Below are 22254 nucleotides of genomic sequence, written 5' to 3' on the forward strand. Positions count from 1 at the left end.
AAACTATGCACACACAGTCACAATGAAAATAAAATAGGCTGTACCTTTGAAAGTGGCAACCTCCCCCGTTTGTGCTTTGGGCAGGCCTTTCTGACAGGCGTCAGTGGTCAGTGCCAACGTGACGCCGCAGCTGCCCAACAGAAAGCCGATCTGTTGACTTCCCGCATCCTGGGGGAGCAAAGAGAGTATCTGTCACACACAACGATCAACTACTAAAAACAGAAAAATTCAAAATAACTTTGAGAAAGGATGCGCCGAGGGAATGTGGGAATTGCTAATGGAGTGAAAACAAGGGCAATGACAAGAAGAAGAAGAAGAAGAAACCTCAGAGCATCACAGCAGCATCAAAGCAGCAGCAGGTGAGCAAGCGGAGTGACGGCCAGTCACTATTAAAAACTCTACTGCTGTGCATCAAAGGCAGACTGTAGCAGGAATGAAACCCAAGATCTGACACACGCTCGCTCCTATTTGATTGGCTGTGCAAATTAGCTTATAGCTAAACTCGTGCTGTGCAAAGTGCGCTGCTCAGAAAAGCAAAAAAAAAAAGGTGGGAGACACAAGATGGGTGGGGAGAGGCAGAAAGAAAGAAGAGGAGGGTAATAGGAATAAAGAGAGGGACACAACGAGAGGACGAGGAATGATAGGAGCTGACAGAGTGAGCAAATGAGCGTCTGACTCCTGAGAACAGTTGGCCTGTGATCTAATATTTTGACTAGAATTACACATCATTTCACCTCACTCAAATCTCATTAATTACAGCACAGCGTCTGCCAACAGCATGCTTATAAAGGGCAATCAAGAACAGGCATTAATATTCAGGCTGTGCAACTAATATGGATAAATTTAGATCGGTTTGAGCTGATGGATGCTCTGGGAACCGCAAAACATCATAAGCTAATACTCCGTATTTAAACATTTAAGAGATCAGATTTACAAAGATGTGATTTAGCATAAGGAACGTCAAAGAGAGTGAAGATTAGCACTGAATCAAAAACTGCATTTGACTTAAGTACGTCTCTCATGTAAACACTTTGAGGTCAGATGTCCAGTAGGGGTCAGTAAAACGTCAAAATTCACACATTCCCAGGAGACCCTCTTTGCTTTACCTTTCTGGTCAGCGGCACTTCAATAGGCACAGGGACAAGCTCTGCCAGGAGACAGCCGTAGAAGGCCACCATGAACATCACCGGATCATTGTTGGGGAAAACAAGTGCAACCTGCAGGTGTGTTCAAGACATGGTTACAATACACCAACATTATCTTTCATATTTTTCTGTTTTAATGGTACACAACAGTATTGTGGACTGGCGGTGACACTAAACATGTCATACAAATAATAAAGCGCTTGCTTTCTGCAAGGCTTTAAAGTTTAAGAAATCATTGCTTTCTACCAGAGAGTCAGTTGACAAGTCCAGTTTCACAACAATAATATTTATATTTTCAATAAATCCTTGGTTTTCGTCAACAGTCAGTTACTCTATCTTGGCTTGGGTCTGTTTTCTGTTCGCTATAGCCCCCATTAAATGTGAAACTGCTGTTTTTGCATCAGACAAAAATCACACATGCACCATCTCGCACCAAAACAAACAGGCATCTCAGCCAGCCTCCCCCATCTTTTAGATTATTTTAGACCAGAAAAAAAGTCCAGCCACAATGATTAACCCAAGCAAGTCAACTAGACCCAAGCCGAGCCGTTTTTGCAGCTTTCCTCTGCTCAGGGTGAAACTGAAAGCAGAGGAGCAGAGGAGAGCGGCAAAACAACTTTAGAGACCTTGAAAATGAGATGAAATTAAATGTCTACACATAAATTAGGTTTTTAAACGTTACAGTTATGGGTCAGTGGAATGAACTGTATCAGACTGGACTCGCTCATTTCACTTTTACGTTCCCGATCAAAGATTTCAAAGTTAATAATGCAGATACAGACTTAGCTTAACACACACATGTGGGGAATGGGACTTTCCAGTCTGCTAAGAAGTAAGGAAGCACTCCAAATTAAAATAGAATATTAAAGCTTTTAAGTGGATCTAAAAGGCAAGTTGTGTTGTTAATTTGTGAGCTTTAGACGTGCTGACTGATGGCTTGTGTTAAGTAAAATGCTGCTAGCTGTAACAACAAAAGTAAACGCAAATCAGAGAGCTGGTCACTTTTTCATCTAGCAGGAAAAGGCAGTAACTATATTTCCAAAAAGGTTCCTATGTAGGAATACTATCAGCCCCCTGTTTTATTTTATTTTCTCACGTCATTGAATTTATTTGGTGATTATTTCCATGTTGAATATTTGTAATTGTGCTGATTGATTCAGTGAAATGCCAAAAAATGTAACACATTCAATCGCCACCGAACACACTGTAATATATCATGACTTACTCTGTCTCCAGGCACGAGCAGAGGCTCGTTTCTGCTGCTCAGCTTATTAAGAAGCGTATAGCCCAGTTTCTGACTGCGGGTCCACAGTTTACCTGCAGAGGTTAACACACATTGTCAACGAGTGCCTTTGATTTAACTAATCTAACCTGCAAAACAACATTTAAACAGTAGAATACATTATGTCTGTTTTTCAAAGACACAGTGGATGAAAAGAGGTGCTATTCTTTTCCATCTGAATTGTCATTTCTGGGCCAACATCCACAGGCTAACACCTACCATAGGTGAGTGTGTAGACAGGCTTGCCAGCATTGTCGAGTGCCGTCAGGCAGGGGCTCTTGGGCTGAGTGGTTCCCCACCTTTGTAGGGCTGCTGGCAAGGAGGGAGGCCAGTTGGTCACCACCCCAAGAGGCTCCCCTTCCAGGGGACACATCTGCTGGCCTTCTGGCTTTGGCTGGTTGGGATCTGGCTGCTGGACTGAAAACATGAAGAAGATGAATTGGACATCTTTAAGACTTTGATTCGAACTGAAAGTAATATAAGCTCCTGAGCTGCTTGATAAAGAAGCCCGGCTAGTCTGCAAAGAAATGGTAAATATGTAAATTAAACAACACTTGTAAGGAGGACAGGGGAGGAAAAAAAGAGTGTGAGAAAAAAAAGACAACGAAGAAGGTGGGATGGAAAAGGAAAAGCTGGAGGATATACAGTGAGCTGTGTTCTGTCCTCATGAGTCTAAGCTGCCTATTATTCCTACTTGTGAGAAACTCGAAGCTGCTGCTTACTGGAAATCATAGGTCTCGCCTCGCTCCTTCTTTAAGTACTCTATTGACTTCTGGATTTGACTTCCATCTCTTCATCTCTATTCTTACCTTCAGACTCTCTGAGCAGTAGAGTTCAGACCTGTTTAAAGGAGTAGATAAGCCACATCTCCGCCAAATATAACATCTTTATCAGTGTTTGGATCCTACCTCTGAGTGTGTTTTTCTGCTCACACTGAAGCTTTAGTTACCTGCTGATGCACTGCTATTCCCGCTGCATTTTCATTCACTCAGTGTTTATTCAGAGTGGCAGAGTACCACCCAGACCCACCGACGGGTTTGGTTGGAATGGAGGAAATGGTTAGGAAGGGCTGGTCCAGTCCGTGTGCACTTCCCTAAAAAATTCCCTTTCAACACCTGGTGGTCTTCAGGGCCAAAATAACCACCACTGAGCTAAAACCGTGCCTTGATTGTTTACTTGTGGGACCTGGCAAGGTCACAGTCACATTTTTATCTTGGCCACAACAAGAATTAGACAGATCACTATTATTAGAGCTGGAAAACCAACGCGATGTGAGCATCACATTCGAAAGAGTAGGAGTGTGAAAGAGTTTCTCTTCACGAAGATTTATTGATTCAGCAGAATCACTGTAATTACATTCAGGTGGGCTTACCATCCAAAAGCTCCTCAAAGTCGTCAACAAAGAACTCGCGCAACGGTGGACGCTTTGGTCTCTTCAGTGTATTGAGCAGCTGCTGGATTTTGTTGGAGACGCGACTGTTGACTGGAACACCTATAAAATGAGTTTCATGGAGATGAAAAGACAAAAAAAGGTTGGGAGGACATAAACATGACAAGAAAAAAAAACATGTAGAGAAATACAGACAGGAAAAAGTGGAGATAATTGTGATGGCGCAGGTGGGACGTGGGCATGTGCAGACAGATTGATTGAGAGATTGATGGAGGACGGGGGTGGATAAGGGAGGGACAGATAAGGAAAGAAAAGGAGACAAGGTCAGTGTGTTTTTCTAATGAGGCACAGAGGACAACCAGCTGTCAGTCACACTGTGGCAGGACAACAAAGCAGTGGAGCACGAGGTCCTGCGCTGTGCAGTCACCTTAAAGTCACAGTGTTTTAGTAGGAAGTCTTTGGAATCACTGCGAGACCTCAAAGGCTAAGAAAAAAGGAAATCAGGAAACGAGGAGCCGCCTCGCCTGCTGCCTAGCAACAAAGATGTACTCGCTGCAGAAAATGATTCATGAGGTGTCTCAAAAGGTGCCTGTTTCATGCTATAAAATAGAGACAGTGAGAGGCTAAAATCACCTAACCCCGACTTAAATCAGAACACAGATAAATGGTCTGACGTGCATGTTACACTTTAAAATTAACCCTTAAATCGTTTTTTATATAAAAACTGAGCCAGATCATAAAAGGAGAGAAAACAAGACAAACGTAAAATAACAGACTCCGAATGTGCCGTTAAGAGTCACGTTTGAGGTGAGGTTCAGTCTATAAACATCATCAGACATTATTTTTACCCGATAAATATATAGTTAGCTTTAAAAGGGGGGCGGCTGTGTTCGACAACCCAGACAGCCACGGGAGCTAAAGGCCACAGCTGCACACAGCTTGCCTGATTTATCTTACAATAATAAACCTAGCTCAGACAGACTCTGCCTCCTCATGCAGGGACAGATGTACCAGGGATCGACCATGTGGGGGTCAGTGCAGCACCTGATGGACCAATTAGACAGCAGCCCCTGACATCCTGGCTCTGAACTCCCCCACCCACCTCATCATGAGGCTTGATCGTTCATATCTGGACCAACCAGGACCCGTCTGTGATGATGACGATAATTAATGTGTTCATGATCTTATAATGAATGCATTTACAGCCATAAATTGCTGTAGTAATCTCTGGCTCTTCCTTAATGTGGGACAAAATGTTACACCACGTCTTTACAGTAAACAATAACAGAGTTATAGGATCGGGCTAGTATTAGTCCATATTTTTCCTATCGTTAACAAATCCCAGCCAAAAATTGTCTCTGGGGCCCGGTCTTGCTGAGCACTTTAAACATAAAAATGCGTCATAAAAACATGGTCCTGTTTTTTAAAAACATAAAATTTCCTGTGTCAGCTGGGCACTGCAGCTTTTAGGATTTTCTATTCAAACATTTATATTTGCAAAGGTGTGTTTATAGTGACTATCTCCAGCCATGGATTTAGGCAGGATGGCGTACAGTATGTGAAACTGGCTCAAAATAACCCACAGTGACTCATAATGAGGGAACATGTTACCCACTGCAACAGCATGGTTCACTTGATGCATTTGTCATTGTTTCTGGATGACAACGGAGGTTGGCGGGATAAAAATAAGCCTTATCAGGCTACGGATACAATAAACACCTGTTCATAATAATAACTTATTGTTGCTTTTGGTCTTTTGATTGGATAAAGTGTTGTGGAAAAGAAAGTTTGCATAGGACTCTGTGCAGTGCTGTGAAAACTAAGTATGGAGCATGACTCATCAGCTTGTAGAACCACATTTAGCAGCAATAACTTGAAGCAATCATTTTCTGTATAACTTTATCAGTCTCTCACACGTTTTGAAGGTATTTTTGGCCGCTCTTCTTTACAACATTGCTTTAATTTCATTGAGGTTTGCCTCAATTCAATTATGCACAGCTCTCTTAGGTCTCGCTACATCATTTCAGCCAGCTTGAGGGCTGGACTTTGACTGGGTCATTGCAACACCTTGAGTATTTTCTTGTCTCTGATTCAGCCATTCTGTTGTAGGTTTTCTGCTGTGGTTGGTATCACAGTCCTGTGTATAACCTAATTTCAGCAGAGCTTTATCGGTCAGATTTGACCTTGATGTACAGCCCAGATCACTGACAGTTGGTCTAAGGTGTTTGTGATGAGATTCTGTATAACACTTCCTAGACTGATGGGCAGCAAGAGCTGTTTCTTTAAGATCACTGCTTCTTGTCTTTGTTCATTGTCACCATGTTAACAAACCTGAAGGCTCCAGACCAGCAAACTGCCAAAACTTGTGCTTTTATAGAGTTATTAGATTAACTGCTACCTACCCTTTTAATTCCTATGAAAGCTGTAAAGGTTTACTTTTCACAGTACTGCACAAAATTCTGTAAAAAATTAATTTTTTTAAAAGATTGTAAGCTGAAAACAGCGCGTAAATACTGAATTTGTATCGGCAAAATTTGTGCATAAAACACCAACACACACAGCGTCAGTATCCAAGTACAGATGGAGCCAAAGCTACTGTGTGACTTGTGTTTTTTCTTTACACACATCTATGTGTCAAAAAAAATGCCAGCAGTCCTAGACAGCTGCCATCAAAGAAGTCACTGCGTGGCTGCGGGCTAGCCGTCAAAGACTGAAGTGAGAAACAGACTGACAGTTGTTTTCAGTTTGAGATAAGAAACCAGTATGTCAACATAGTAATTAGTCGCAAGGCCAAACGAAGGGTTACACCTCTGCTTAAACACACTCACTTTCTAAAGACATTCAGGTTAGACGTTGCCTGAAGATGCTATAAACGGTAGAGCACTTGCAACATACTCAGCTATACAAACACAAACACACTCACATGCACACTGTATCACTGAATTCACTGTAGCTGTGCATATATTTTTTATAACACACAAGATTTGGACAAGTGTCACAGTAAACCTGACAGTGGAGGTGAGAGGCAGAGATGCAAAGACACAAATACAAACGCACATACAGCAGAGTGCACATACAGCAGGCTGCCATAGAGCTGAAGGAGCAGTTATAAATACCATCAATTAAAGTGAGGGATCCTTCACCTCTCCACTCACATCCTAGAGGAGAGACACATCAGGATGTCAATGAAGTGCTCCTGTGAACTTTCTGGATGACGGGGGTTTATATGTCTGCACTGAATCATAAAACCAGAGAGAACCCTTCTGAAAACCTATGCCGTAACCCGAGGTGCACCTCCCCGAGGATGTAACTATGCATCGTGTTGACGCAACCCGCAACTAATGCGATTGGCCTGATCAGTGAGAGAATAACAATCATTGCCTCACTATAAGGACTCACAGATGTCAGCAGATTGCTGGAAGGAGTTTCCACAAACTACTGAACTTGGTGTGAGGGAATGTAAGAAGAAGTGGGAAAAACCTGAGGGGCAAATATGTTTGTGTGGGGACCAAGGAGGGAAAAGAGTGCCAGCATTTTATTTGTTTCCATTTTGGCTGGCATCTAAAAAAAACAACAACAAAAAAAAACACACCATAGGCTCTAGAAAGATTCGTGCAAAAGTCTAAATCAGCCGTGAGCGTGAATGTGTGAGAAATCTACAGCTGCCACATGCAAGTGAGAGTGGGATTATAATGGAATCACACTGTTGTTTTACCGCTTTCACCATGTTTAGTAATCAGCATAGGAAAACCTGCAGTTTAGATCCATAGATTTAACCACTACTTCCTGCTTTTGTGTCAGCTAGGTTGTTTAGTATTTAAGAATCCAGAGCACGGGTGGCAGGGAGATTATAGGCTCTCTGCTCAAGGTGTCCTCCGGTTTTCAGGCTGCCTGATTATTAACAAACTGAATGAATGAAGATAAACTCAGACAAAGAAAGTGGAGCAGATTTAATGAACCGGTCAACCTGATTGTCATCTGTAGCAAGATGCTGGTTTTCTTTCATAGGTCTCAAGTAATCTCAGCTCATATAAAAAAAAAAAAAAAACTGTCATATATGATGGAGATGTTTGGAAAAAAGGCATTCAGGTCACTCACTCTGTTTCTTAGTAGTAAAATACAGTATAATGTATGATATAGGCAGTACAGAGCACCTGACATTATGAAGAAAACAGATACTGGTATATAACCATTATGCCTTAAATGTAAATTGGTGACTGGGAAATATATGCATTGTTTCTAGAGTGGTCCATGTTCTGGTCCTACATAACTAAGGATACTTTCACAATATTAAACACACATTAAATGTAAAAGGCCAGTCATGTGACAAACCTAACTATATGGGGTGTACCCTGCCTTTCACCCTATAACAGCTTGGATCGTCTCCAGCCCTTACACAACTCTAAACTCAATAACCCGTTGAGATAATAGAAAAAAAGTTTTGTAAGGGTCCAAGACTATTGTGGATGCCACCTAAAACGGAATCACACTAGAAGATGTATATGTAAGTGGATTTATGAAAAACCTCTCCCTGTAACTCAGCGGTTTAGGAAAGTGTTCAGGGTTCTTCCAACGGCGAGACTCTCTGCCAAGTTAAAGGTGAACTGACAACTTTTTGGATATATGGGCCCTCTTATAGACCGCTAAATGATGTCATGCTAAAGGGAAAAGGACTTGTTGGGTTAGAAATTTGAAGGAGATGGTGGGTGATAACAAGCGTAAGCACACAGTAGTTATAGGGAATGAGTGTGTCCTCCCTTACGGCAATTTGATAAACCAAAACATATTTTATGGTTGGGTAAATGAAACCCTGCTTACATTTTACTCCAATTCTACTAATTTTCCTATAAGAGAAAGCCAAAACTTCTTTAGGACACCAAATTTGTTTTTATATGGAATAAAAACCACACTCCCTCACCCACCTCCCTTCTTTTCCTCTTAGCTCAGGCTGTAATTAATGTGCTCAACTGTGCGTTTGTTTTTTTTTAAACCTACCTTAAAATGAGGTGGAACATGACCTGTTAATACTGTATTTACTGTATTTGTATGTACCTATCCTCTGCAGCATCCACTGCCCCATGCTGGTAGCAGTACTGAAGCCATACAAGCAAAGGCACAGTTTGAATGACGAATAATGTTTGGAGGCTATTTTATGCACAGATCCACCAACAACATGGCAAAAACTGAGTGCAAAACCGAGCACCTAATGATCTGTTTTATGTCATGACTCAAATATTTGTTTGCCGCAGAGAAGCGAGACCATGATGCTGTGTAAATCTTTACTGTCTCAGTGTTTCTGTTAGTTAACAGAACCAAACATTACGGCAGGAACGTGACGGATTTTTCAGGGGGGTGGGGGGTGGAGAGGTGCACCGTTACCGTGGCAACATGAGCAGGTCAGTCAGTAGCTTTTGCCAGTCACGCTGGCAGACTGACTAAGGAGAAGACAGAGGGACAAACAGCAGGGGAGAAGGAAAACGGGAGTTGACTTTGCGTGTATATGTGTGTGTGAGTGTGAGTGGGCAGGAAACTCACCATCTGCGGTCTCCATGACGCTGGTGTGGTGGTTGAAGCCGCGGGAAACGCCTCGCACCGAGGCCACATGGGGCCGCTCTGCGTGATGCGAGGAGCGCTCCGACAGCCCCGTCACGTCAGGGGGCGCTGAGTGGTTATCTGTGATGAGTGGGGGTGTCGGGGGTTAAAAGGTCAAATTTAAGGCCAACTGTGGGTGCTCGCAACTTATATAAAGATCTAACTCATGGATTAGCAAACAATATGATTTGCCTGGTAGTCTCTGAGCCGAAGCAGAGACTGTATTTCAACTTTTCACCTTCCCTCAACACCACACATAAAAGTCTGTACCCAGGATTTCTTCTCAATTATCAAAAAAAGATGTCTTACACTATTTTACAGACCAACTGATGTCCAGACACTAAGATGTCCTTTAACAAAATCAGTGACCCTGTCGGGATGTAACATAGCTTATACTCTCTGGCCACTTCAAGCTGGATGTCAGAGTTCTTACAACCTTAACATTTAAAAAGATTGCAAAGGTTGTTTTTTCTTCTTAATGCTGGCAGTTAATTACATAAAAGTCCTCTCAAGATCATGCATTTAAATCCTAACTGCACAACTACAAACTCTGCAATGAACACATAACAAATACTTGTGGTTGTGGCTGAGGAGGTAGATCAGGTCATCTACTAATCGGAAGGTTTGTGGTTCAATCCCTGGCTGCTCTAGTTTGCATGCCAAAGTATCCTTGGGCAAGATACTGACCCCAAAGTTGCACCTAGAGTGTAAATGTTAGATAGAAAGCACTCAGACATAGAAAAAGGTGCTTGTGTGAATGAAAGAGTATATAGGAAGCAGTCCATTTACCATTACTGTCTGTGACAGGGTCAGCTGTTCTGTTTTAAGTTTCTCATGAGAACTGGAGTTTACAGTCTAACATTGGAGTTGGAGCCAAAACGGATACCTTGTTGCCGAGCCAAGCCATATTTTTGACAGGTGTCATAACCAATTATTAGATCACATTACTAGAAAGAATTTGGGGTAATTTCCAAGGTCTGAAAATTATGGAAAACAGTATTTATGGGGAGCATCTGCCAATCGCTGTAACCCTGCTCATAGCAGCTGATGTCAGTGGTTCCAACTTTTGGGATGAGCACTTGTGCATATTTTTTTTCTTATGCAAATGTATGGAAGTGGTTTTCAATGACAATTAAAAAAAAAAAACTCCACATTGAGAACTGGTGTTCCTTTAACTACATATAGTATTTTTTAGTGTCTCTTGTTGAAGTGGATGACAGAATCAGTGTCTGAGGGGCAGAGGAACAAGGCAATATGGGAGATTTATTTACAGCTCCATTCAGCACAAGTCGCTGCTGCTGCTTTATGACAGCAGCCTTGAGGGGAAACGAGCTAGTGAAAAAAATAAAACCAGGCAGCTCCATCCTAATAGGATATCGTCTTACCAGCAACATATGCACACACATGTACGCACACATACAAACGTGCACACAAGTAAGCAAGACACCATCTTACATTGCAGCTGCAGCAAGACTAATGGTGTATAATCCACCAAATCTCATTAACTAGCCCGTGACACTCACGTGGCAACATGGAACAAGCGGTTTTGACAGATATGTGGCTGAGAGCTTCTCCGCATGATCGAATGACAGTGAGATGGCAGAGGATGGCTAATTAGAAAGACGGGAATTAAAACTCGGTGGTTGGGTCCTTTTGTCTTGTCATCATCGAGTGCTTTTTTGTATCTGGAGGGAGATAAGGCCTCAGAAAGCAATCGATGTGTAGGACAGTGCTGTCTGTCTGCGATTAAACAGTCTGCGGTACATAACACAGGTTAAGATGTCACCTTTGATATGATGACAAATCTGACTGGGAAGCAGTTATCGTATCTACCATATATTCTGCCGAAATTAACAAAATGAGGATAATGGAAAAAGCATAAAACTCGGTCTTCGACTCCCTAAACTGTTTGTATGTACATATATAAAACCTATCTGCATAAAAAACAAAGAATTTAAACACAGACAGCTAAGAAGGCAGTTCTCCATTTATAAATTCCTGTTTGAACTGAACTGAAATGCAATCGAAATAGAAAAATCATTTATAATGGCCTCTTGCTTGGCTTAAACACATCATCTCAATCTAGAATGAAGGAATGAAGGAGGTCAAAATAATTTATGAAATGCAATACGGACCAACTAAACACTGCAACAGCTAAAAGTATCTGAAACTGTGTGCGTGCGTCACTGACCTAGCTGGGTGTGTGCCATAAGGTCTGCCAGAGCGGTGGCTGCGGCATTGACGTTCAGGGCTGCGTGGGCAGTGGTGTTGGTGGTGGTGACGGATCTCCCTCCCGGGTGGGATGAAGTGGATGACGCGGAGGATGAAGTGGACGAACCCTGGATGACACGGTTAAACCAGTGCTCAACAGCTGGGTGGCTGTGGCCCTGGTAGGGCGTGGAGGTGGTCAGACGTCCCTGTCGGCGCAGCGAGCCCTCGTCTTCTGACGCTGAGGAGGTGTCTGTGTTTGACAGGTCAAGACAGGGCAGCGTCATAACAGTGGACAAAGAACATGGGGCTGTCTACAGTGTCACCAGGATAAAAAATCAAGATGGGAAAACCTGGAACACTTGCCAAGGTTTAGATGATATGCAGATGACATATTATTCTACTTATACATACTGATAGAGTACATATAAGCCAGGGGATGGGTAGGATGACTTTAATGGGGATGGAAGTTAATTAGGCTGAGAGATGCTTGTTTTTAAATCTCTCATGGCTTCACTACTATGTTTTTAATATTTGCCTGTAAGGAGCCACACTGTAACTACATGTGCAATATATAAGTATAAACCTGCAACACATGTATCAAGGGAGAGACAGAGTGTTGCATATTTGAAGATGATGATGAAAAGGAGGGAGAGTAAATTAGGTGTCTGCAGTCATCAAAAATATGAATGATCAAAAATAAAATAGATGGGAGCTTTCTTCTGAGCATCTCAGCACACTTACATATTGCCTAGCTATTAATTAAGGCTGAATTTCTACCTCAAGACAATTGCAATAACACATAACTACATACTGTAGTAGCACACAATACAAACATAAACTGTAGTTAGTATAATAAATTCCCTTTCTCATGTCACTTGGACTCAAACTCAAAACCAGACACTGGTGATTTTATTTTCTCTCCCTTGAGGCAACTGTGAGCAGTTGGTCTCTTCAAAAATAGCCCAAACAGGAACAGCTTCAAAGTAATGTAATGATCATTTAAAATGAACATATTCCACTTCATCTGCCAAGCTCCCTTTAAGTTACCCAGCAGCAGACTAGTCTTGCATTATGAATTCTGCAGAGAACAGAGTTCAGTGAAAGGGCAGTTCACTATCATGCATTTTTGGATAAAAATTGTCCTAACTGTTTATAAAATCACCAAGAAACTTCCCAGCTTTTGCCATTATTCATCCCAGACCATGTAAAATAGCGTACCTACTCACTAAACCCCAAGAAAACAATAAAACTCATCCAATCATAGAAAACTGCTACACTAAAATTCATCATGCTGTTGATTAACTGGAAAACGAGTCACTGAGAGAAGAGGGGGAGAAAAAGAAAAAGAGTACTGTCTAGAAAAAAAGGGGCTATGACTTCATGTGTGATCAGCACGTGCCTGATGGATGTTCTCTAAGCTAATGAGCCTTCATGTAATTAATCCCACTAATCTCCCACAGTACACAGTTTCAAGTAAAGTCCAACAAATTAAGACATTGTGAAAGTACTGCTTCGACTTTCCTTGGTCTTGGAGAGGCTGTTAGCGGAAGGTTAAAGGAGGTGTGATTATAACAAACCAATTTAATGCCTCTACAGCCGGTGGACTCGTGCAGTTTATCTCACATTTATGATTCAGTTTGTTATTCCTCACTCCAATCTGCCTCCCTATCTTGGTAACCTTGGCACAGTTACCCTGCAGGAGAGTGAAATAGAGGGTTAAAGAAGACATGCAAAGCAGAAATTGAGAGGTGGACGGATACAAAAAAAGGGTGGAGAGGGGTGCTATTTTTCACCAAAAAGTAGTCAAAAACCAGAAGAGGCAGTGAAGACTGAGCCATATGAGATATTTAAAAGAGTAACAGTGAGCAGGGAGAGTAGCAGATGCTGAGATCTGCTTGAAGTACAAATGAACAAAAACAGGCAAACTAATGAAGCTTCAGCAGTTAAAAGGCTGAGCTTATTTTCACTGATTTTTGTCTATAGAAAATGAATTTTAATTGGCAAATGCAAGATCATGATGGAAAGTCTGTTTAATCAGACTCGTTGCATTTATCCTTGTACACGTGTGTCTTCTTTGCTCTGCCATCACAAGTGAAACTGAGCTGATCATGTTGGACTTGGAGCAACAGCTACTTTAAGTGAAATGCACACGGTGGGGAGGGGGGAATTAATTGAGTTTAAATACAGAACGTCAGAGCTAAAAAGGAAAAACAGAAAGGAAATATGAACCCGACACATTAGCATTGTAAGCAAACTGACAACTGCTTTCTGCCTTGTTTCCTGTTTAATAAAAGACTTTCTTGTTGCACTCATATCAGGCTATGATCTAGGATACAGCATAGGATACAAGGCTAGGTACAATAATTCCAGCTTAGCAATCAAAGGGTTGCACTCGCGCTCAGTCGGTTTTGAGTTCAATGTTGATAGTATCAGGGTACAAACGTGTTCACAATTATGATGTCAACATGCTGATATTTATTGGATATATTGTACAGCACAGGCTGGTGGGAATGTCTTTTTTGGGCAGTTTTTTGTTCAGAAGCCAGACAACGTGACACATTGAAATTTAAGCCAGATACTAGATAATAAGTGAGGGTTATTACAGGGTTACTACAATTCATCTTGAGGGGGGTATGATGTTATGTTGTAGTCTTTCCAACTCAAGCAAAGCAGTGGAACAAACAAACAACTGACTGATTGATTGCCATTACTTTTGCACATTTTCCATGTATCAGTTCCAAAGTTTTGCGTATACTGCACCTACTGGTCTGTACATCCACTCACGCATTCATACTTAAAGTAAGTGTTTGACAAATGTTGGCTGAATGTGCAGAAGCTGTTCAGGTGACGGCCTGTGTTGCATGGTATAACCCTCATCTGATGTTTCTTGTCTGTTCTTGTCTTCTCTGCTGACTAACCAGACAAAATGTAGAAACAATAGCTGCCGTCATCTTTACAAAAGCAGCAGATCATCAGATCACCTTGTATGTACATTACACATATATCAGTCTCATGTATGTGACTAATTCAAGTACAATAGTTCACTCAGAGAAACTCAAAACAGCCATGAAAAGTCCCTCTCCTTCTTCTATTCACACCACTGTGTCTGAGCTCTTAATCCGGTTACTTGCTCTATCGCTGTGTCCTCTCTTTTTATCCAAGACTTGAAGCTTTAAGGTCCCCCACTTGATAAAAATCACAGCAGTGTTTGAAAAGCCCTCTATAAAATCGTCTACAGATTATTTAATGAAAGACAACAACACATGCACAAGGCTCTTTTGGCCCTGAAACTCTTGGGAAAACAAGAAGCTGCTGGAAAGCTGTGAAATCACATAAATTCTAATGAACTGCCCACACAATACAAACTGTTATGCAAACAGGCAAAAGGTCGACATTTCAAGATGATGCTCAAAATCTGGTTATGCATTCATTCTGCCACTCGTGTAGGAAGGTCTCTCTGGGAACACAACGGTCAGAACCGAGTCTTTTATAGTCGCGAAGAATGGACACATTCAGCAAACCGCACATTTTCTTTCCAGCAGCAAATGCTTGACATCATAATTTTTGATCAGTGGACACAATGGAGTTTCAGCATCCTACACTCGACAGCTCATGGGAACATATCAAACAAACAACCCAGTGAGAACGCGCAGAACCAACTGGGATGCAGGTGATTTAAAGGAGCAGGGATCTCACCTGGCGGGGTGCATGCCTCTACAGAAGACTGAACTAGCACGGACCGTCTCTTGGAGGGCATGGGCATCTTCCTCTCTTTGTACTTTGCCAAAGCTGCTTGGACGGCTTCTGTGTGCAGATCTAAGAAACGCATTAACTCGGCTTAGCTACAGAATAAAAGAGAAACACAAGACATTTAAAACTTTTTGGCAGTACAGAAACATGATTACCAGATCTGAAGCGCTCATCCCGGGTGTTGGCAGCCCGAGACTTGTTGGATTTGGAACCTTGAAGAGCAACTTGGGACGAGGCTTGGATCCTGTTGTCGATTTGCAGAGATGGATCTACACCTGTAGAGAAACAAGGCAGGGAGAAGATAGTTTATAACAGAAACAAAAAAATATATATGTTCTTTAACAGTGTACCAATATCAATAACAGAGACTTGTGCCAACAAACTCTATGCAAAATGTGTCTTGGACATAGACCAATGGTGCACAACACTGCTTGACTAGATAAAGTTTCCACAAGCTTAATGGTAATCCCTACTTAGACGGCTCTGTTTGAGTGCAGTAGTTTAGAATTGAGAAAGTATTCACTTTAATTAAACCAGCCTCTCTCCCTGCTTCTCAGCTGCCTCCAAGTTTTCCAAAGGAGGCAAATGCAAATTACACAGACGTAACTGAAAGGAGGTGATTAAGCACCATGAATGTCAAAAAGACAACATCTTCTAACTGTAATGTTCTAAAATTATCGAACCCACGAACCAGGCAACCTCACTGTGCACGAGGCTGTCAGGCAGTGATTCACACTTTGGCTTATGCAATCCTCATTTGAGCTTCATTAACTAAGTAGTGGTGAGCATCAGAGGGGAAACCGATGACTACTGCCTGAAGGAAGGTCACAATACAAACTCCATTAGTAATCTTCCTACCACTGGCTTCTCTTCTCCCTCTGACACTCTCAATGGGATGTATTAGAAGCATGTTGGAGGGACAAAAAATAAATAAATACGGGAAACTTAAAAACAACAGATGAGTGCAGAGGACTTAATGAGTCCAAATGAGACAAATGTAAATGTAAAGCACATCCAAAGTTTGTACCCAGCGAACCTTTTGACAGGGAGGTGAGCAATGGACATGTTGCCAGGGAACCATTTGCATAAAATCCCCCATTGTGTAATAGAGCAAATTTTTCTTCTTGTTTAAAATTTAAGTGCACACAGAAACGATCAATAATAAAATGTGCACATTAAAGAAATACACAGGCAACATCGCTGTAACAAGTACTGAAATGTTATTTTAAGCAGCACTAAAGGACAGCAGGAGACACAATGGGATTGACACTTTACCATCAACACCACATGCAAGGGTTTATAACTACATTTTCCCCACCACAAGACAAAAAAGGTTAAAATTCAGAAACAAAACAATTCAAACTAGTGCCATGTTTCCACTGATTCCTGCCAATTTTCACTTTCACTTTAGAAATGCATTTGAGTAGAAACATCCAGTTTGTGATACATGAACACTGCACATTAAACCATCGAAGCTGCAAATACAGAACTGAATAAATACACAAACGTTTTTATGTGAGTAACAAGCCGTCTCTGTGCATGAGATAAATTAGGATCAGATGTCTGCCAAATAATCAAGGTTACAGACAGCACAGCTGCACAAAACAAAAAGTACCATCCATTCATTCAATCCACCGACATGTCATCCATCCATCCATATCTATCGCCTTCAACCTATCTAGTTCAAAGTCAGGGCGGCTGGAGCCTATCCCAGGTCTCATAGGGTTAGAAGCAAGATACACCTCTTGACAGATAACCACTTTATAATCATGATTACCTAACATACATGTCTAAACATGTCATATTCACCTATTATTTTTGGTAACAAGAAGAACAGAGTACCAGAAAAAGCTAGGAGCAACGCTAATAATCATAATGTTTACAGACAGTTTACTGAAAATCTGGACACTCATGTAAATAAACATTGAGGGAATTACACACCGCACCTCAAGGGCCGGTCTGACATATCATTAACCCTCTCAGGCTCAAATTAAGTTTTTGTTGCTAATGCACAAGTCCTGCAGTGGTACTTCTGAGTAAAAAAAACTCATAAAATATGTATGTGGGGTAATCAGGTTGTTAGTTTTTAACTGTTGCAAATCTGCAACGCCTGCCTGGAGAGGGTTAAAAAGCAGCAAGACAACTCCTCTGCATTATAATAGTACAACAACTTGTGCTTTTTAAATGTGAAAATATCAGGGTTTGTAATAAGCTATTATATTCAACCTGGAGACTAATGTTAATAAGTTTGATTTAATTGTCTTTTATGCCTGCGGATGCACCCAGTCACATCTGGATCTGAATCCAGTTGGTTACAGTTGGTTAGACCAAGCCTCCTCTCATGACGATGGAAACTGTTTAACCATTTCCATCATTTCAAAATAAAATAACAAAGGTTCAAATAACATCATACAATGCAAATATATATTTTAGGTTTATTTAAAATTAGCTTAGGCTAAAAAGGCTAGCAGGTAGAGCGAACTCAATGACCTTTCCAGTTTAGTTAATCAAAAGATGATATGTTAATTTTCAATTCCTTGGATAATTGGTTAATTTTCTGTCAATCAAATGTTCTTTGGTTAACAACATCCCTAACTGACTATTCTGTACACATAAAATATATAAAAAATGATAACACGGACCAGTTTCTAAATTATAGTTGAATGAGTGGTGTAATAAGAACAGACAGTTCTTTAATACTGAACTGACAGACATAAGAAGAACCAAACATGGATAAATGAGTCCCAACATTAATAGTTCCATCAAAAAAAATAACCTTGAGTACCAGACTGTCGTCAGTTTTGGAGCTTTTCTGGTGCTGTGGTCTCTTTTAACCTGATCCAATGAACCACGCAGAGTGGCTACCCTTGTCAGTCTACCATTTAGTAAACAGGTTGTTGGGGACAGGCCACACCACATGCAGCCAGCTAGAACCAGCATTTAGCTTGCTGTTCCATCAGACACCCAGCCAGTCAGCTATCAGACCATCCTGGCTTTTCAGCGGCAGCTTAGTGGGGGATCAGTGAGCTCCACACTGTCAGCAACTCTCAGACAGCAGCAGCAGACACGCTGCAAAGCTGAGCAACATTCACACGCTCTAACTAAACCTACAAAACAACATGAGTTTCAAACATTACACAGACAAAATAAAGCCTGGGGACATTTAAAGACATGCATCGTATGGTGTCTGACTCATAAAGCCACACTAAGCATGGATACACGCACACATTAATATATGCTGGTCCCTCATATAGCCGCTCTGACAGCTCAGTCACACGACGGCCTTTCCCCACCTCCCAGAAGAAGCAGGTCTATAAAACAAGCCAGGACACCAGATCCGGTTGCTGGGCAGAACACACTACAGACACACGCCACACTGAGCCAATAAGAGGCGTGCTCCATCACAGCAGATGTCGTTATTGGTCCACAGTGGGCCCTGATGAATTTTTACCACCTGTCTGATGCCAATGCTTACTTACGGCATGGTGGTTGATGACACGTGTGTATCGCTTCCAAGGCTCAAATGTGCTTTAGCGAATGGCTGTATTCATAAACTGAAAATGAAAAAAAAAAATTAACTCAAGGCTGCCCTCTCTAGAAACTTAATTTGATGCTAATAAACCTTCTTTTACACACAGACAAGAAAGCTATCCAGTTTTATTGCACAGAGGAGCGAGCACTGACAGCGATAGTTTGCAGCCCAAACAGTGAAATATAAACAAGTGATGACAACAGAGAAATATAAAGCAGTAAAACAGCTTATGAAACTGTATATGGAGGTCAGCAGAAACACATAGTCTACTTAACCACTTTAACAGTGCAGCTACTAAGGCTTAACCACTGATTCAGTGAAACAGCACTAAATAACAACATATCTATTCATCCCAATAGGTGCATTTGTTATATATAAAGAATATCACTGACTCATAAGCAATCTGAGTTCTACTCTGTATCTATAACTTCTCTTATTTAAAAAAAAAAAAAAAAGAACTACAGCATGAAAGACACAAAGACAACACACCGCCCCGTGTGATGACAAGAAATAGGGAGCTGGAGAATGAAGATGATGATCCGCCTTAAGCTAAATAACAGCCCTGCTAACTTCAGTGGAAACCCTTGTGCGAGGAGCCCACACCAGACTGGTTTCCACTTAGGCTTGGTGTCGAGAGATCAGGCCAAACCAAAAACTCCTCTGGACCCTAGATAGATAGAGGAGAAGCATGAAGCATACAGACAGCAGCTCCTTTTTGGGATTCGCCGCAAACCACCTCGATTTATAGGCGGCCAGAAGCAACAGAAGCGACTGCATAATCGGGGGCAAGAAGCACGCTGGATGCAAAAAAGTAGAAGCTCCCAGCCCAGTCAAATACCACGGATGAACTTCACACCGCCTCTCTTCTCCAAACACCTACTGCCCAACACAGGTTGGTGAGCACAAATATGCACAAGCTGGCTAAAATAAATAAAGAAATTAAGAAAACAGCCACTGAATAAACAACAACGCATCATCACACACACAATACAGAGCTCAGCATTTGCATTACTGGAACAGCATCGAAAAATATGTTCAGATATTCTTCATTGTGTCTTCCTCCTCTTGTTTTTAAATCAATATGACACAGGGCTAACAGAGCCCTATGTCACATGACCACCAGAGATCACAGGAACCCCCTAACCAGTCTAGATTGTGATAATCCACTCATTAAAATTATTTGTTTTGCTCGTCTCACCACTATAAAGTGGTTTATCCTAAAAGTAAAGCTCATCCTGTACTCTGTATTGTTAACTTTTAAAATCCCATTCCTTGTTCTGTTTGCTGCTGTAGGGACACCGGGCTAACTGCTATGCTAATTGAGAGAATCTCTCACAGGCCTGTGTACCTTACCTTGTATCTGTGGGATGTACGGTGCCAACAGCTTGCCTCTTTTCTTCTCATAGCCCTTCTGAGTGATGTCCCCTGTACAGACAGAGACAGAGGAACAGAGAGAGGGAGAGCAAAAGAGAGGGAGAGATGAGTCATTAGCTCAGCCGGGCTGGTTACACTGGCACCACAGAGCACCAGAAGCAGGTTGGGTTTGCAAATGACCAGCCCTCTCCTAATTGTTCATGTGCACTAGAGTTAAGAAAAAAAGAAAGAAAAAAAAACAGCTGATAAGTATGCTCATGTGCAGAATTGCCTCTGAATAACTCAATGGTGGTGTCAGCTGAGGAAGTGGTATTTAAAAAATCATTTGACTCGTGCATCTGGAATTTTTCCCCCCTCATTATTTTCCCAAAAAGTCAAAAATACTGCTGTCAGCACTACGCGAGTCCGCCTCAGTCAGTCTCCACACAGTATGTTAAATAGGATCGGAGGCTGCGCGTCATTTAGTAGTCACATTTGAAAAGAGTATCAATGCGTAAGCTTTTCCATGCCTGGAAGTTAGATATAATAAATGAAGAAAGAGACAAATGAGGTTAGAAGGAGACAGACAGACTGAGAGAGGGTCGAGGTATTACATAAGTAATAACGTATAGTATACGCTATTACTTAATGCGTCGTATTCAACTGTGCAATGTTACAAGCAATAAAAGTATAATGCCATGAATATGTTTTCCTATTTCTATTAATTTCACACAAAGTGATGAAAGCACAAAAACATGAATCAAAGTAAAATCTTTGATGAGGCTACCTCTTCTCCAACATTTTTAAATGTGACTGATGGGTTTTTCTTTGCAAGCATGAAAAACTTGCTACTGTCCTTTTAATTTAGGCCATCTCAGTGTTTTCTCCCTCTACTTGTAATCCCACACTGAATGAATGATTTTCAGATCAGGGCTCTGCCAAGGTCAGACCATCTGAAACATTTCTTTACCAGCCACGCCTTTTCAGCCTTTTTTTGCTGCAAATCACATACAGCATCTTTTCAAGGTGACTTAAAAGCTTAGAAAAAATGAACCCACCACTAAATGACAGTGTCACCAAAAGGCCAAAAATGTTGCAAGGCATCAGTGTCCACATGAGGTCTGTTCAAAAGACAGCAAAGTAGGTCGCTGAGTTCGGAGTGTTTCTGGCTCATGGGTGGTTCTGTGGTTGTAAAATGTCATTGTGTTTCTGTATAACAGAAACTGCTGTGGGCCAGGAGGAGGCTGACGGGGTGGAGACTTTTGTTGACAAAAGGCGCATTGATTCAATCAGAGAGGGCTGACTGACTGACAGCTTCTCTCCTCAAACACAAACCATCAGTGCACAGTTATGCTTCCATGTAACCTCTCTAACAAGCTCCAACACCTCTGAAGATGGATGTAAACAAACAGAACTGGCAACAAAACTGTAAGAGAGGAGGTGCTTTGGGGAAAATGTGCCTGACAGACATCCAGGCTGTTTGTACAGCCAAGCAGACACTTGGTGCAACATATTCTTCTTTTAACCCTTTAGTAATGAACATAAAAGTCAAAGGAAGATTTCCATATCAGCTTCCACCGGTTTTTGGCACTTGAATAGATATCACACTGTGCTCTTTAAATCCATTTCTATAGGCTCTCAGTTGGGGTCATGAGGTTGGATGTCAAGTGTAAAGGATGTAGTCCACCATAAAGCTATCTGGAAAAAAAAAAAAACTTGATTAAACGTCCTCTCGTGTGATTCTACCTTAGGGAATACTTTATGCTTCTTGCCTCTTTAATAAAGTTTCAGAAAAGGTCAATATTGTTTAACTTCAGCCTGGTCACACAGTGCATCCCATTTCTGTGCATCTAATGTTGCGGTTATTCTAACAAAGTCTTCACGTGGCTCGCTTTGCTTGTTGGTCTTTAAGCCTCTTAAACACAACAGTGCGACAGTGTGAGGGCAGGTGTTGTTGGTCCCGCTGGTTGCCGCGCAGCGCGCTGGTCCTGAGTCACCA

General features: G+C 41.6%; 1 protein-coding gene across 7 annotated transcripts in view; it reads right to left on the reverse strand.

Annotated features, from left to right (window-relative positions):
- Window positions 1-22254, reverse strand: part of dip2a (disco-interacting protein 2 homolog A) — a 94600-nt gene that overhangs the window by 14713 nt on the left and 57633 nt on the right. For 4 of the 7 annotated variants that reach the window (XM_063498643.1, XM_063498641.1, XM_063498642.1 and 1 more), the window contains exons 2-12: window positions 20256-20327; window positions 15526-15645; window positions 15317-15436; window positions 11601-11870; window positions 9353-9490; window positions 6934-6975; window positions 3800-3919; window positions 2647-2844; window positions 2371-2462; window positions 1107-1217; window positions 45-168 (exon numbers count right to left, since the gene is read on the reverse strand). In XM_063498643.1, the coding sequence (XP_063354713.1) occupies window positions 45-168; window positions 1107-1217; window positions 2371-2462; window positions 2647-2844; window positions 3800-3919; window positions 6934-6975; window positions 9353-9490; window positions 11601-11870; window positions 15317-15436; window positions 15526-15645; window positions 20256-20327 (1407 nt within the window). The remainder of the gene's footprint in view (window positions 1-44; window positions 169-1106; window positions 1218-2370; window positions 2463-2646; window positions 2845-3799; window positions 3920-6933; window positions 6976-9352; window positions 9491-11600; window positions 11871-15316; window positions 15437-15525; window positions 15646-20255; window positions 20328-22254) is intronic. The other 3 variants (XM_063498646.1, XM_063498645.1, XM_063498644.1) reach the window with 1 other exon arrangement.

The sequence above is a fragment of the Pelmatolapia mariae genome, linkage group LG16_19 (genome assembly GCF_036321145.2).
Source record: "Pelmatolapia mariae isolate MD_Pm_ZW linkage group LG16_19, Pm_UMD_F_2, whole genome shotgun sequence".
Lineage (NCBI taxonomy): Eukaryota > Metazoa > Chordata > Actinopteri > Cichliformes > Cichlidae > Pelmatolapia > Pelmatolapia mariae.